The sequence below is a fragment of the Trichosurus vulpecula genome, chromosome 4, assembly GCF_011100635.1.
Source record: "Trichosurus vulpecula isolate mTriVul1 chromosome 4, mTriVul1.pri, whole genome shotgun sequence".
In the NCBI taxonomy this organism is placed as follows: Eukaryota; Metazoa; Chordata; class Mammalia; order Diprotodontia; family Phalangeridae; genus Trichosurus; species Trichosurus vulpecula.
Genome location: NC_050576.1, coordinates 257209478 through 257226553, shown reverse-complemented (window position 1 = coordinate 257226553; position 17076 = coordinate 257209478). Strand labels below are relative to the sequence as shown.

General features: G+C 42.3%; 1 protein-coding gene across 1 annotated transcript in view; it reads left to right on the top strand.

Annotated features, from left to right (window-relative positions):
• MCCC1 (methylcrotonoyl-CoA carboxylase 1) overlaps positions 1-17076 on the top strand; it is a 60036-nt gene that overhangs the window by 10966 nt on the left and 31994 nt on the right. The window contains exons 5-10 of the mRNA XM_036753852.1: positions 2671-2792; positions 4190-4337; positions 4431-4552; positions 13109-13220; positions 15002-15083; positions 16177-16304. Of these exons, the coding sequence (XP_036609747.1) occupies positions 2671-2792; positions 4190-4337; positions 4431-4552; positions 13109-13220; positions 15002-15083; positions 16177-16304 (714 nt within the window). The remainder of the gene's footprint in view (positions 1-2670; positions 2793-4189; positions 4338-4430; positions 4553-13108; positions 13221-15001; positions 15084-16176; positions 16305-17076) is intronic.

The following is a 17076-nucleotide window of genomic DNA, read 5'->3' as shown; positions in this document are numbered from 1 at the left end:
TTTTCCTGGTTTTCTTTCATTCTATATCAATGTAGAATTCTGTTCTGAGTTGGTTTCTCTCTACATGTAGACCTAGTCTTGGATCTCTTGCTATTCACTAGATAGTTTCACTTTGATACCCTTCTGTCATCTGAGACAAACTGTGTCCATCATAATATTTTTCTTCCAGCTGCTCTAGGACCTGAGTTTTCCTCTCTAATCTCAATCAATGGCATCACCTTCACTCTACTCATATAGTTGTGAATCCTCTGAATTATACCTGACTCCTCCCTCAGAGCCCATGAGGCATTAAAACCAGTTGGTTCTCCCTGCTAAATGTCTTTCAAGCATATTTGTCCTTTTCTTTTCATTCCTGATCCCCAGACCTATGACCTCAGGCTTTATTAACCACCACAGCATTTTAGCAGGTGTCATTACCCCAGAACCATCCCCAGGATAAGAGGACTGGAGCTAGCTTCCCCACTGGCCCCAGGCCTCAGCTGTTTCACAGGCCAGATTAGAAGGAGTTGTGAAATAAGTAGCAGAGAAGGGGAACATTGAAGAGAGATGGCTTTTTTCTGGTAATTTGGCTTGGAGAAGGTGGAGAAATGTAAGAAAATGGCTTGAGGAAATGAGAGGGTCTAGGGAAGAGAGTGGTTGGTGGGCTGGTTTGTTTTGAGATCCTGAAAGATTAGAAGTAGGTGATTGCCTTGGAAAACTGCTGGAGAAGAGGAGTTGGCCTTCCTCAGAAAAGGACTATATTCTTCTAAGACTGAAGCAAGAATGGAGAATGATGTTAAAAGGCCTTATGTATAGAATTGGAGAGAAGACAAAGCTCATGGCCAAGGTCTTCTGTTTTCATTGGAAAGAAAAGGAAAAGATCTCTTGCTGAGAGGAAGAGGATGTTGGCTTGAGGAAAGAAGAGAAGGTGTGCAATAGAAGTTATGGGGAATATGTTAAAGAGTCTGTATAGGAAGAACAAAAGGATTGCCTTGCAGCAGGGAGGGCCCAGGTGAGGTAAGGTAACATACATTTCTAGTGGATGCATATGCCAGTTTTATGACTCCTTTCAATGGTATTCAGTGGCAGCAGAGTAGGAACAGGGAAGGCAGATAGTTGGGGCAATGCAGGACTGAGGTTTGGAATGGTGTTCATGGTACTGGGAGAAGAGGACCACACAAAATTGAAATGGCCTTCAAGAGTAGGGTTATTATCAAAAAGAGAAGGAAGTGAGACCATAGCAAGGCTGATATACTGAGAAAGCAGGGAGAAGGGTGGAGTGATTGGAGTTCATTGTGAGGATGAAGATGTTTAGGAGAAGTGAGACCAAGGGAGAGATGGAAGTGAAAGAGATTATGGTCTGAAAGAAGAATTTCAGAGTTCTGAGTCACAGAGGTTGAACAGTTATGGGTGAAGGATGGTCCCTAACTTGTGGCTGAGGTGTATTAAAGGTACAAAACATAGGGGATGGTGAGGCCGATGAACTGGAAGTCCAGAGTGTACAAGGGGACATCAGCTTGCATATCAACGTCTCCAGATACGAATAAATGAACGAATGAGCATTCATTAAGCTCTTACTATATATCAAGCACTGTGCTAAATAGAGATACAAAATAGAAACAAACAAGACAGTCCTCGCTCTAATGATCTCATTAGAAAAGACAATAATGAGAAAGATAATAATAGCAGTAAGCATTTATATAGCACTTAAAGGTTCTCAAAGAGCTTTACAAATGTGATCTCATTTTATCCTCACTACATCTATATTGGTTGGTTGGTTATTGTCTGTTCTCAAAGAGACCCACACGTACAAAAATTACATCTCTATGTTGGACTCCAACACAGTGATATCAGGTACGTATGTAAATACATGGGATGTATGTATATGGTGTACATGGTGTAGTTTAAACCTTAGTAAGCTTAAGGTGGCCAACTGGATGGCAGAGGGGATGGCTTATAGGCATAAAGCACACTAAGACTTTTGGGATACCCGTTATAAAAGAGTAGTTGAGCTTCAGGATAGATGAAAAATCCCAGAGATGCTTAGGGCCCATCAGCAGTTTTGATGACACACCTCAGGGTCTAGAGGGCAAATGGCAAGGGTTTGTTTGGATGGAAGGGAAGACTGTGAGCCAAGTGCTGAACTCCCCGAGAAAGGAGGATACATGAACCATGGGGCCAGATGATCCATAACCTACCTTCGACAAGGTGCTATCAATGGTTGGAGTGAAGTGGGAAGGGGAGAGAGAATTTGCACTGACGTGTCAATCTAGCCAACCTTTATACCTAGATAGAGAAACAGCTTGGGAGACATGATTTCAGTAGCGCTGGTAAAGCTTTATGGCCCCCCAAAGTCTCCCTTCTTTGCACCACCCTTATCAGAGCCTGGAATTCCAGCCTAGAAGCTTTGTGCTTCTCATTTAAAGCCCTGATCCCTTTGAGATATAAGTGCCCTGATAGGTCTGAAGCTGGATGCCACCATCCATTTTTTATACTCTCATGAGTCGAAGATCCTTTCCCTAGAGCTGGCTTTGGGAGGGAGAAAGTACAAGGGGGCACTGGCCATCTGTGGGGGAGACATGTTCCCTGATAAGGATGGAAAGCTCCCCTGGTCTCTCCAGTGTTGCTGAATAGTGGTGCCGTATAACACTCCTGGTCATCACGGTGTTACTTTTTGTTTCTCCTTTTTAGGCTATTCATCCAGGGTATGGTTTCCTCTCAGAAAACACCGAATTTGCAGAGTTGTGTAAACAAGAGGGAATCATTTTCATAGGGCCCCCTTCATCTGCTATCAGAGATATGGGAATTAAGAGGTACGCCTTTATTTTCTTCCTGACATCCTCGTACTAAGAGGAATAAGAAGGGGTGCATGTAGTAGGAGATGGAGGATCAAGCTCGGAGTCAGGAGGATCCAGTCTCTCCTCTCAACCTCTCAATGTGTGCCTCCACAAACCCCTAGGACTTATCTACTAAGTTGATAAGACCTCCAGAACTCATGTAGAGAATTTTCTACAATGAGGAAATCACTGATCCTTCCTTAGGTCTTTTGAACTGTGCCTTACTGCTGAAAGGGGGGAACACAAAGAGGGGGATGGAATGCCTTACATGTCTTTCAGATATATAAGATAGCTTTATTTGACATGAGCTGGGGAATTTTCATAGAGTCACAGGTATGTTCAAGTATAACTCATGAGTAGTTATTTCTCCTAATAAGACCATCACTTTTGCTCTAAACTTTCACTTAGAAAATGGGTTTGAGGAAAGCTAGTAGTAGATCCAACCATTGTGGAGAGCAATTTGGAACTATGCCCAAAGGGCTATAAAACTGTGCATATCCTTTGGTCCAGCAAGACCACTACTAGGTCTATATCCCAAAGAGATCATAAAAAAGGAAAAAGACCCACATGTACAAAAATATTTATAGTAGCTCTTTTTGTGGCGGCAAAGAATTGGAAATTGAGGGGATGCCCATCAATTGGGGAATGGCTGAACAAGTTATGGTATATGTTTGTAATGTACTGTTGTGCTATAAGAAATGATAAGCCAGCAGATTTCAGAAAAACCTGTAAAGACTTACATGAACTGATGGTGAGTGAAGTCAGCAGGACCAGGAGAACATTGTACACAGTAACAGTGACATTGTGGGAAAATCAGCAATGACAGACCTAGCTCTTCTCAGAAATACAATAATCTGAGACAGCTCCAAAAGACACATGATGGAAAATGCTATCCACATCCAGAGAAAGAACTATAGAGTCTAAATGCAGATTGAAGCATCCTGTTTTCACTTTTTTTGTTTCTTCTTTCTTGTGGTTTTTCCCCTTTGTTCTGATTCTTCTTTCACAACATGACTAATGTGGAAATATGTTTAACACAATTATAACATATATAAACTATATCAGATTGCTTGTAACACAATTATAACATGTATAACCTATATCAGATTGCTTGTAACACAATTATAACATGTATAACCTATATCAGATTGCTTGTTGTCTTGGGAAGGGAGGAAGGGAGAAAATTTTGGAATTCAAAATCTTACAAAAATGAATGTTAAACTATCCTTACATGCCATTGGAAAAAATAAAATACTATTAAGTGGACAAAAAAGAAAGCTTCATTATGTTTTACAGTCTATAGTGTATCAAAATAAACAGTTGTACTAAGAGACTCATGGTGGCCTCTGAACTCCTTTTATTTCCCTTTAAAGCACATCCAAGGCAATCATGTCTGCTGCTGGGGTTCCTATTATTGAAGGTTACCATGGGGAAGATCAATCAGATCAATGCCTGAAGGAACATGCTGAAAAAATCGGTTACCCAATAATGATTAAAGCAGTTCGTGGTGGAGGTGGAAAAGTAAGAGATAGCCTGTTTGTGGATTTCACTGGGAAGTTGCCTCATTTACTTGTTATGATGTCACTATTGTAACGACCTTGTTTCCTGTCTTAGGGCATGAGGATAGCTAGATCAGAAGAAGAGTTTCAAGAACAGTTAGAGTCAGCAAGGAGAGAAGCGAAGAAGTCTTTCAATGATGATGCCATGCTGCTAGAGAAGTTTGTGGACACTCCAAGGTAAAATAAGTTTTTCTAATGCTGTATAATATTAAGGACAATGTTTGAGTTAAATTTTAATTACAGGTCAGATCCCATTAACTGGATTTTTTGAGTGCTTTTGTAATCTGGAATATCCTTTGGTCAAATATTGACTAATTAGCTTGGATTTACTAAGGTATTTGTTGTAGCTATGTTTATTGTAAGGAAATTTAACTCAGGTCAAATTGACCAGGTCCAATGACCTTGAGAAGAGTGATTGAGTTTGGCAAGTGATATAGTAGGAAAAATAATTAACAAAATAGGTCATGTGGCATTAACCAGGGCATATGCCAACTCATGTGGAGAAGGCATTATTAAGGAAGGTTGTGAAGGCCCCTCTCCTGGAAATAGCTATCTATCCCCAATAACACAATCTGTAAATGAGAATAAAAGAAATCAGGCTTCCAACAAAGAATTCTACCAGAGATGGGCAAGGTGCTCACTTGGATCATGGTCTGATGGCCCTCGGCAGAACTCCAGGTAGCACATGATGTTACCCATTTCATTATACAGACATCGCATGCCCCAAGAGGGGCTGTGGGTTCCTGGAGGGCAAAGACTCCACTTCTTCCCTTCCCCAATAACTCCTTGTTACTTTTTTATATTCAGCACCATGCTCAGCATACAAGGAGTGAGTCATTTACATGAGATAAGGTATTACCTTGATGTGTGTTACTATAAGGACATGGGTATGTTTTCTGAATTGGTAACATGTAGTTTTAATGAATTAGTACTTTTAAGGCTTTTTGACAAAGTGGAGTAACCATTTGTCTTGATTCAGCTCTGTTTGAAGGCAAGAGTGGCAGCTCTAACCCTATATGATGTGTGTGTATGTGCGTGTGTGTGTGTGTGTGTGTGTCTGTGTGAGACATGTCCATAGTTATTTTCATGTTGTCTTCTCCACTGTAATGCCAGCTTCTTGAAGGCAAGGACTATTTTCACCTTTCTTTGTATCCCCAGTATGTGACACAGTGCCTGGAACACAGAAAGCATTTAATAAATGTTTCTTGACTGATTGAATGAATGTATTTGGGGCCCTGAGTTTGCTCTGTTTAAATTTTATCTAGAATGCTTTTTGAATTGGTGAAAAACATGCTCAACTTGAAGATCTTCCTTATTCCACTTCCTTTTAAAAAAGCTGATCATTTGTGTGGCCATCAATGGCACTAAGAAGGAGCTGTAGGGGGCAGAGCCAAGATGGCAGCTGAAAGCAGAGACGTGCTTAAGCTCTCCCCCAGGTCCCTCCAAACACCTTTAAAAATGGCTCTGAACAAATTCTACAGCTGCAGAAACCACAAAATAGCAGAGGGAAGCAGGGCTGTAGCCCAGTTCAGCCTGGATGGTCGCTGGAAAGGGTCTATTGCACGGAGCTGGGAGCAGAGCACAGCACAGCACAGCCCAGCGTGGGCCACACCAGAGCCAACCAGACTGGGAGTGAGGCAGAACAGGCAGTAGGGCTCTGAATCATTGAGCTGTGGCAGTTACCAGACTTCTCAACCGACAAACACCAAAGACAACAGAGAAGATTAGTGGAAAAACTTCTAGATCAGAGTGAAAGGAGTGTGTGGTAGGCCCTAGCCCTGAGGGCACAGAAGTGGTGCTGCTCTGGGGCTGCTTCCAGAGCTCCAGCTGCAGTTGCTTCCTGCCCCAGGCCCACTCTCTGGGAAGAATTAAGTGGGGGATCAGAGCAGGAGTGCAGAGTCTACCTGGATCTGGGTCATGGTCTGGGTTGGCAATTGTTGGGGGAGGAGGAGTGCTGGTGTGGCAGAGTTTACTGTGTAGAAGTAGCTCTGAAAACAGCAGCACAGCCTCTAAAGCTTGGGACAAAGTATTCTCTATTCTACAAGCAGTCATACTCTGACAAAAAGCTCAAGGGTCATGTAGTTGGCTGGGAACATGAACAGGCAGCTAAAATGGACTCAGATTCAGACTCAGACTTTGGTATTTTTTATGGTGACACAGAAGATCCAAACATACAGCCAGAAGAAGTCAACAAAGTCAAAGACCCTACATCAAAAGACTCCAGGAAAAATATAGAATTGGTCTCAGGCCATAGAAGAGCTCAAAAAGGATTTGGAAAAGCAAGTAAGAGAAGTAGAGGAAAAACTGGGAAGAGAAATGAGAGTGATGCAAGAAAATCACGAAAAACAAGTCAATGACTTGCTGAAGGAAACCCAAAAAAATACTGAAGAAAATAACACCTTAAAAAATAGACTAATTCAAATGGCAAAAGAACTCCAAAAGCCAATGAGGAGAAGAATGCCTTGAAAGGCAGAATTAGCCAAATGGAAAAGGAAGTCCAAAAGACCACTGAAGAAAATACTACTTTAAAAATGAGATTGGAGCAACTGGAAGCTAGTGACTTTATGAGAAATCAAGCTATTATAAAACAGAACCAAAGGAATGAAAAAAATGGGAGACAATGTGAAATATCTCATTGAAAAAACCACTGACCTGGAAAATAGATCCAGGAGAGATAATTTAAAAATTATTGGACTACCTGAAAGCCATGATCAAAAAAAGAGAGCCTAGACATCATCTTTCAAGAAATAATCAAGGAGAATTGCCCTGATATCCTAGAGCCAGAGGGTAAAATAGAAATGAAAAGAATCCACCAATCGCCTCCTGAAAAAGATCCCAAAAAGTAAACTCCTAGAAATATTGTCACCAAATTCCAGAGCTCCTAGTTCAAGGAGAAAATTCTGCAAGCAGCCAGAAAGAAACAATTTGAGTATTGTGGAAACACAATCAGTATAACACAAGATCTAACAGCTTCTACATTAAGGGACTAAAGGGCTTGGAATATGATATTGCGGAGGTCAATGGAGCTAGGATTAAAACCAAGAATCACCTACCCAGCAAAACTGAGTATCATGCTCCAAGGCAAAATATGGATTTTCAATAAAATAGAGGACTTTCAAGCTTTCTCAGTGAAAAGACCAGAGCTGAATAGAAAATTTGACTTTCAAACATAAGAACCAAGAGAAGTATTAAAAGGTAATCAAGAAAGAGAAATCATAAGGGACTTACTAAAGTTGAACTGTTTTGTTTACATTCCTAAATGGAAAGATGATGTGTATGATTCATGAGACTTTTCTCAGTATTAGGGTAGTTGAAGGGAATATACATATATATAGACAGAGGGCACAGGGTGAGTTGAATATGAAAGGATGATATCTAAAAAGATAAAATCAAAGAATGAGGGGGGGCGGAGCCAAGATGGTGGCTGGAAAGCAGGAACTAGTGTGAGCTCCGTACTGAGTCCCTCCAAAAACCTATAAAAAATGGCTCTGAACCAATTCTAGAACTGCAGAACCCACAAAACAGCAGGGGGAAGCAGGGCTCCAGCCCAGGACAGCCTGGATGATCTCTGGGTGAGGTCTGTCCCACACGGAGCTGGGAGCTGGGAGCTGGGAACGGAGTGGAGCAGAACCCAGCCTGAGCAGTGTGGGCCATCCAGACCAGAAGCCAGGCGGAGGGGGCCCTAGCGCCCTGAATCAGCGAGCTGCGGCAGTTACCAGACTCCTCAACCCACAAACACCAAAGACCGCGGAGAAGGTTAGTGGGAAAAGCTGCGGGAGTGGAAGGAGTTCACGGTTAGGCTTCCAGCCCCGGGGGCAGTGGAGGTGGGGCAGCTACAGCTGCTGCCGGTTCTGGCCCCAGGCCTACCTGGTGGGAGGAATTAAGTGGCGGATCAGAGCAGGAGTGCACAGCCTGCTGAAGATCTAAGCCCAGTTCGGGTTGGGGGTTCTTGGGGAAGGAGGAGTGTGGCTCTGACAGAGCTGGCACCTCCCCCCCAAACGTGGAACATAGAACTTGTTAGTCTACAAGCAGTCATACCCCACTGAAAAACTCAAGGGTCAAGTTAGTTGGTTGGGAATATGGCCAGGCAGCGAAAACACACCCAGATTCAGTCTCAGACTTTGGATTCTTTCTTTGGTGACAAAGAAGATCAAAACATACAGCCTAAAGAAGACAACAGAGTCATAGAGCCTACAACAAAAGCCTCCAAGAAAAACACGAACTGGTCCCAGGCCATGGAAGAGCTCAAAAAAGAGTTGGAAAAGCAAGTTAGAGAAGTAGAGGAAAAACTGGGAAGAGAAATGAGAAGGATGCGAGAAAACCATGAAAAACAAGTCAATGACTTGCTAAAGGAGACCCAAAAAATACTGAAAAATACACTGAAGAAAACAACACCTTAAAAAATAGATTAACTCAAATGGCAAAAGAGCTCCAAAAAGCCAATGAGGAGAAGAATGCCTTGAAAGGCAGAATTAGCCAAATGGAAAAGGAGGTCCAAAAGACCACTGAAGAAAATACTACTTTAAAAATTAGATTGGAGCAAGTGGAAGCTAGTGAGTTTATGAGAAATCAAGATATTATAAAACAGAACCAAAGGAATGAAAAAAATGGGAGACAATGTGAAATATCTCATTGAAAAAACCACTGACCTGGAAAATAGATCCAGGAGAGATAATTTAAAAATTATTGGACTACCTGAAAGCCATGATCAAAAAAAGAGCCTAGATATCATCTTTCAAGAAATAATAATCAAGGAGAACTGCCCTGATATTCTAGAGCCACACACACACGCGCGCACACAGATATATACATACATACACATTCACATTATATATATATAAATAAATTATATATATATATATATATATAAATAAAAGAGAGAGAGAGAGCAGACACAGGGTGAGTTGAAGATGAAGGGAAGATATCTAAAAGAAATAAAATGAAATTAAGGGATGAGAGAGCAACATACTGAGAGAGGGAGATAGGGAGAGATAGAATGGGGTGGATTATCTCACATAAAGGTGGCAAGAAGAAGCAGTTCTGTGGGAGGAGGGGAGAGGGCAGGTGAGGGGGTAATGAGTGAATCTTGCTCTCATCAGATTTGGCCTGAGGAGGGAATACCATACATACTCAATTGGGTATCTTACCCCACAGGAAAGAAGAGAGAGGAAGATAAAAAAATAAAAGGGGGGGATGATGGAGGGGAGGGCAGATGGGGGTGGATGTAATCAAAAACAAACACTTTGGAAAGGGGACAGGGTCAAGGGAGAAAATTCAGTAAAGCGGGATGGGTTGGGAAGGAGCAAATTATAGTTAGTCTTTCACAACATGAGTATTGTGGAAGGGTTATACATAATGATACACATGTGTCCTGTGTTGAATTGCTTGACTTCTTAGGGAGGGTGGGTGAGAAGGGAAGAGGGGAGAGAATTTGGAACTCAAAGTTTTAAAAACAGATGTTCAAATACAAAAAAAAAGTTTTTGCATGCAACTAGAAAATAAGATATGCAGGCAATGGGGCGTAGAAATTTATCTTGCCCTACAAGAAAGGAAGGGAAAAGGGGATGGGGGGGATTTTCACAAACTCTTGTGAAAATCAAGGCTGAAAACTAAATATGTTAAATAAATTTAAATTTAAACTGGAAAAAACAAAAACAAAAAAAATACTTTTCTTAGATGTACTTCAAATACGGAAATAAAATGTTTACCCTCATGGAAAAAAAAATCAAGGAATGAGAGAGGAATATATTGAGAGAGGGAGAAAGGGAGAGATAGAATGGGGTAAATTATCTTACATAAAAGTGGTGAGAAAAAGCAGTTCTTTGGAAGGGAAGAGGGGACAGGTGAGAGGGAATGAGTGAATCTTGCTCTCATCGGATTTGACTTGAGGAGGGAATAACATACACACTCAATTGGGTATCTTACCCCACAGGAAAGGAGGAAGAAGGGGATAAAAAGGGGGGATGATAGAAGGGAGGGTAGATATGGGGAAAGAAGTTATCAAAAGCAAACACTTTTGAAAAGGGACAGGGTCAAGGGAGAAAATTGAATAAAGGGGGACAGGATAGGAGGGAGCAAAATATAGTTAGTCTTTCACAACTTGACTATTTATGGGAGTGTTTTGCATAATGATACATGTGTGGCCTATGTTGAATTGCTTGTCTTCTTTGGGAGAATGAGTGAGGAGGGAAGAGGGGAGAGAATTTGGAACTCAGAGTCTTAAAAGCAGATGCTCAAAAAAAAGCTGTTTTTGCATGCAGCTGGGAAATAAGATATACAGGCAATGGGGCATAGAAATCTATCTTGCTCTACAATAAAGTAAGGGGAAAAGGGATGGGGGGAGGGGGAGTGGGGTGACAGAAAGGAGGGGTGACTGTAGAGCGGGGTTATCAGAATATATGCGACCTTGGAGTGGAAGGGAGGGTAGAAATGGGGAGAAAATTTGTAACTCAAAATCTTGTGGAAATCAATGCTGAAAACTAAAAAAATATTAAATAGTAAAGTATGGAATTAAATTTTTTTTAAAAAAAGAAGGAGCTATAGTATTCTGGGGCTCTATGTCATTTGCAAGTAAGAGTATCTTGATTAGCTAACCCTGTATCAGGAATCCCTCTATTTTGATTCTGCACTCACAACAGTGGCAAACGCTTTTGGTGACCACATGTCTCCCTGTTCTGTGCCTTACTGAATATTGATGAACAGGATCACTAGAGCTATCTCCAAGGTTACATCTGGTCTGGTCTAGCTAAACTTGCTGGTGGTTTGGATTCCACAAGCAAGGAGAAACACCTGGAAATACTGACCAGTATAATGGTTAATTAGCCTTGCAGGGGAAGTTACAGGGGTAGGGATGACTGGGCAGTCCAGTGGTATGGTAGGGTATACACACACACATACACACACACAGAGTACTTAGCAGTAATCAAGGGGAAGGGGTGGAGCGGTGGTCCACATAGGACAGAGAGCACCCGTTCCCACTGAGTTGCAAGGAGCCTTCTTCCCATGAGCCATAAGCATTGGGCTGTCTTTGGATGGAGAGCAGCCCTGTACAGTTGGAGCCTGGGTGCTTTATTCCCTCACAGAGGCCTACCAGGAGAGGGGCAGCCTCAGAGCTCCTGCCAGATGGTTGTTTGAATGATGCCAACGTTCCCATCAGCCCCTTATTGCTAGAGGTGAGGGCCCAAATCATTAGTCTAAAGCTTGCTTCCTGGTCAACATCTATCAAAGATTCTTGTGTGATCTTAACCTATGCAATCAATGATCTGGGACAGAAGAGAGTAGTCAACATTACATTTGGAAATTCCAGTCATCCCAGTGGAAAGAAGGCAACAGAAAGGCATATGGTGGATGTGAGCAGGGTACTACTAACTATAATACTGTGTAATACTCTATACTATGCAATACTGTAACTAACAAGGAACAATACTGTAACTAACAAGGGCAGTAATAAAGGATGTTTGTTAACAAGGAATTGCATGACAGAAGGAGAAGATGGGCTGGCTATGTAGTGAGAGTGAGGGATGTAATGGGGAAGCTCAAATACTCCTTTGCTACCCTTGCAATTTTGTGGGGGGGACACCTATGCAGAACTTTCGGCAAGGCATGAATAAGAGTCAATGGGATAGGAAGGTGTGGAAGGTCTGCCATTTACACCGTTGGAATGAATCACTGAATTGATGTGATCACAGACCCACTGGAATGTTTTTTCCAATCATTCCCCAGCTGCTCTCTGTAGCAAAAGTGTTCTTCCAGTGATACTATGTAGCTGTGTATAGCTCGGATCAATCCCCAGTCTCTGAACAGTCAAATCAGAGAATATGGAGAGATCTATTGTGGGGGTCAGTAGGCTGCAGCCTAATATCAGCAGTGACTTGTGTGCAGGGAGGGGCTGGCCTCCAGAGGAGGAAAGCTCAGGAGAGGAAGTAGGCCAGGCAAGTAGGAGGAACAAGGAGCCACAGATGGGCACCCAAAGCTGCCCTGGCAGCCAGCAAGTGTGGAAGAGGCTGATGGGAAAGAGGGCTTTCTGTGTGGTGGTCAGCTCCTCTATAAGACAGAGTATCCTGAATGAATGAATGAGCACTTATTGAGTGGTTACTGTGTACAGAGCATTTACTAAAAAGGGTGCATTCAGATGGAAAATCAAGACAGCCCCAGCTTTCAAGGAGTTTACGTCATAGTAGGAGACAACCAAGGAAGCAGCAGTTTTTGTTGTAAGCCAGATGGAAAGATCCAGTGACTCTCTCTTTAGGGTCCAGTGGCAAAACTGATGGCTACGCCTCTTCTTTCATGTCATTTCCACTGATAAAACCATAACTGTTTCTGAATTAACTTAGATGAAAATTGTACAAGATAAGAAAACATAGATGGGTTGAATTTGCATTGTCAAAGGGGACTATTAGTATTCATGAGGCAATGGAGCCAATTACATATTGAAATATTCCTTTATTAGTATATATTTCTAAGTGTATATTTCTAGTTCAGTGATTAATGACTTAGAAGAGGAATAGAAAAGATAAAGATAACTATACCAAGTAAATCAGAATCCTCAGCAAAGATTTTTTATAAGGCATTTTCCTTGTGACCTTAGAGTATATTAATATAGCACAAAAATCTAAGCTAAAAAAGAACAGTAGGGAACTGAGGTCACTAGCAAGACCAGGAGTTTCATTTAACAAATGCCACGTTACCACATCAGAACAAAGGATAATGAAATCAGCGTTTACCCTCCAACAGGCATGTGGAAGTTCAAGTGTTTGGGGACCAACACGGCAACGCCGTGTACTTGTTTGAGAGGGACTGCAGTGTACAGAGAAGGCACCAGAAAATCATTGAGGAGGCTCCAGGGGTAAGGACAGTCTTCAAAGGAATGTGCGGCCAGTTTGCCTTGATTTCATGTCAGTATCCTGGGAAGTCAAGTCTCACTTCTCCGAATCTGAAATCTAATCCCACTTCCCTCTACATCTGGATTAAGTTGTGAAGCGGTTGCTGACCTGTAGTGGTAGAGTGAGGTTCCTCATAGGAAAGAAGGAAGCAAGCAAGCAAGCAAGCATTTATGTACCACCTGCTATGTGCCAGCCCCATGCTAGGGACCTTATGAGTATTATTTCATTTGGTCCTCACAATAACCCTGGGAAGAAGGTGCTGTTATTATCCCCCTTTTACTGTTGTGAAAACTGAGGCGGGCAGCAGATAAACAACTTGCCTATAGTCATACAACTAGTAAGTATTTGAGATCAGATTTGAATTCAAGTCTTCCTGACTCCAGGCCCTTGCTATATCTACTGTCGGGCAGCTTATTGGCAGCTGCCCTACACTGATGAAGCCACAGGTCTGGTTAATATCAGGTGCTAATCATAATATACTAGAGTGACCTGGTCAGTGAAGCCCCTTCGTAATGCATGGGATCCAGGGTGTCCCTATGGTGGGACAAATTTTACTTTACAGTGGCTGATGTTTTACAGTGGGGTTTTGTTGCACAGTTTAAAAAATTAATTGAGAGTAATATTAATTTATGATTAGCCGGAAATCTATTTTTGGACAAAAATAGGTTTGTTGAAAATTTTCTAAAATATGTTAAATGTTTTTCTCGATTGAAATGAATATGTAAACTCACTTTGCTGCCTTAGTGTAGAATCCTGAACTTTCTTGGAATCTTTCTTTGATTATTGAGGGCATTTCAGTGCCCTCACAGACAGGGTATAAGCCTGGCCCAGTTGCTTCATCTCTCTGGGTCTCAGTTTACTCATCTTTAAAATAAGATGGTTGGATTAGATGCCCTCTGAGGTTCTTTCTAGCTCACCATCTATGAGCTCTTGATTTTCACTTCTCTAGCATTGTCAGTGTAGAAAGCATAGGAGATTGGGCTGGATGTGCTGATCTCAGACTGTACCCCCAAACTGATTTTTTTAAAGTCAGTCAATCTTGGGTAGCTTGTTTATTGTGATTCACTTCTTTCTCTTAAAATGCATCAAAACGTCAGTGATCTCGGTGTTTCCATTTCACTGCAATAGTCTATTCAAGACATCCTAATTTACTTGGCAATTGATACCCCATGAAACTCTATTTGTAGAGAGTGAGCCATCAGTATAATTGGGGAAGGGGAGGTTGTTAGTTTCTTGTTACCAAGTTCACTTATTTATTCATATGCACTTCTCCCATAAACCCATCTTAATTGTCATCGGAGATTTGAACAAATGAAATAGGACTTGTTTTCTATGGTGTTGCTTGACATTCCAAGTTTATCTCTTGGTTCCATGATAACTTCCAAAGGCACTGATTTTGACTAATATTTTCTAATTCCATGGTTAATTTGTGGTTTTTTTTTTAAACAAAACAGGGTCAGCAAAAGTTGTCAAACAGACATCTGTAATTTTTAATGAATTAAAATGAAAACTGGTCTGGGGCACAAAGGCAGAGGCATTATTGTGTATGGTGAAATCTACAGTCGATGGACCAATCTATTGAGTCATTGATTTTGTTTGATAGTAACGCTCCTAAAAATAAGACATTCCTTAATGGACATTTATGAAGCTGGGTTTTCGTAGAATTTCTTGGTTATAGATAGAGTGAGTAATGCCTATGATCTTTGTGTGAGATTTATTTTTTAAATGTTTTCATTGTTCACAGCCTGGAATTGATCCTGAAGTAAGAAGGAAGCTTGGGGAAGCTGCAGTGAAAGCTGCCAAGGCTGTCAATTACGTGGGTGCTGGTGAGTGGGCAGGAGGGAACTCCGTTCTGGGGGGAACAGGATGGACCAGAATGGAGGCGTGCATTTCTCCAGTTTTGAGAGCACAAGAAAGCCATGGAGCTCTTGCTTTTTATTGGGGCGGGGGGTGGAGCACACTTGCTGAATGTGTTTTACAAACCTCCATGTGCATGTGGATTCAATTCCATGAGTCTGGGCATGAGTCAGGGTTCCCATGGATGGAAACATGTTCTTTGAAAAAAACAAAATAGTAATGACTTCCAGGTTCCTGAGCTGGAGCAGAATTGCTTGCTGTCTTGGGGGGGGGGTGGTGCTTTGTGACTTTGCTCCTCTCGAGTCACCTTGAAGTGGCTCAATCATGGTCTCATTACTGGGCCCTTTGGGGCTGATTCTGGGGGCCTCCTACAGTTTGCTCAGTGTTCTTTTCAGGGGATTCCTCTGTCTTAGATGAAGAGGCAGTGTTAGAGTTTTAATTGTTTAAGTATCAAATGTTTTCCATTGAATGAAGAATTAGAAATAAAATGACATCTGATGCATGGTTGCGGGGGAGGGAAAATAAGCTTTTTTTTTTTTTTTTAAAGAGAATAAGCATTTATATAGCTCCTGCCCTTTGCTGGACATTGTGCTAAGTGCTCTTACAAACATTATCCAATGTAATCCACATGATAACCCTGGGGAGAGTTGGGACGGTGCTATTGTTATGCCTATCTTACAGTTGATGGGACTGAGGCAGACAGTTTAAGTGACTTGCCTAGGGTTACCTAGCTAGTGTCTGAGGCTAGATTTGAGCTCAGGCCTCCCTGACTCCAAGACCAATGCACTACTCCCTGCACCACCACCTGCCTCAGAGTTATGGTGTTGAAGCTGGAAGAGGCCTCAGATCCCCTTGGGTCCAGTTTCTTCATCTTACAAATGAGGAAACAGACCAGGGAAGTTAAGTGATTCCCTGCTGGCATCAGCAGAGTCAGGACTACAACTCGGGTCTCCTGGCTTTCAGGCCACGGATTTTTCCACTTCACTGGCCGCTTTCTTGGTAGGATTTGGGACCTTCTCATACTTCACCACTGCAGCTTAACCCCAAAATCTCATGTTCCAGGAACTGTAGAGTTCATCATGGACTCAAACCACAACTTCTACTTCATGGAGATGAACACGAGGCTGCAGGTGGAGCATCCTGTTACCGAGATGATCACAGGGACTGACTTGGTGGAATGGCAGCTCCGGGTGAGTGGGCATGCTGGGAAGCAGCCCCCATGGCCAGGAGGGGAAGGGAACCAGGGCCAGTGGCCTCATCCCAGGGGCCATTAGGATTACTTGGGAGGGGTTACCTGTGGCCATTGGCAGCAAAGCCTCCAGGGGCGCTACAGTGCTCCGAGCAGCAGGGATGGAGTCAGAGCCAGCCTGGGTCCCTTACTAGCTGGGTGACTGAGCACTTCACCATTGTTGTAAAATAATAAGGCCATCTATCTCTCTGGGTTACTGCGAGGGCCAAATGAGATAACAAATGTAAAGGACTTTGCAGAAGTTCTGTAAATGCTGGCTCTTCTTTTTAGGAGATTTCTTTTCATGGCCTCTGCCCATGAAACACAGAAGCCCAAAACAAAGATGGTGTGGCGAATCTATCAGTCAGAAGGCCAAGAGTGCGTAATTCATAGGATTATATTTCTAGAGTCAGAGGGAGTCTTAAAGCTCATCCAGATGAGTCCCACCATTTTACAGATGAGGAACTAAAGGCTGTAGGAGTCAAGTGGCTGAGCCAACGTCACACAGGTTGTGTGATTTGAATGCAGGTCCTCTGACTCCAGAGCCACGGTACTTTTTATGGAACCAGGCAGCCTTGTCTGGTTCCATTCAGTTCCAATTCAACAACCACTTTTTTAGTGCCTGTTCTGTACAAATCTCTGTACTAGGATGCCACAAAGACATCATCCCTACCCTCAATCACTACTTAGATTGTAATGATTGAATAACAAGTCGAAAGCCAGTAAACCGTCAA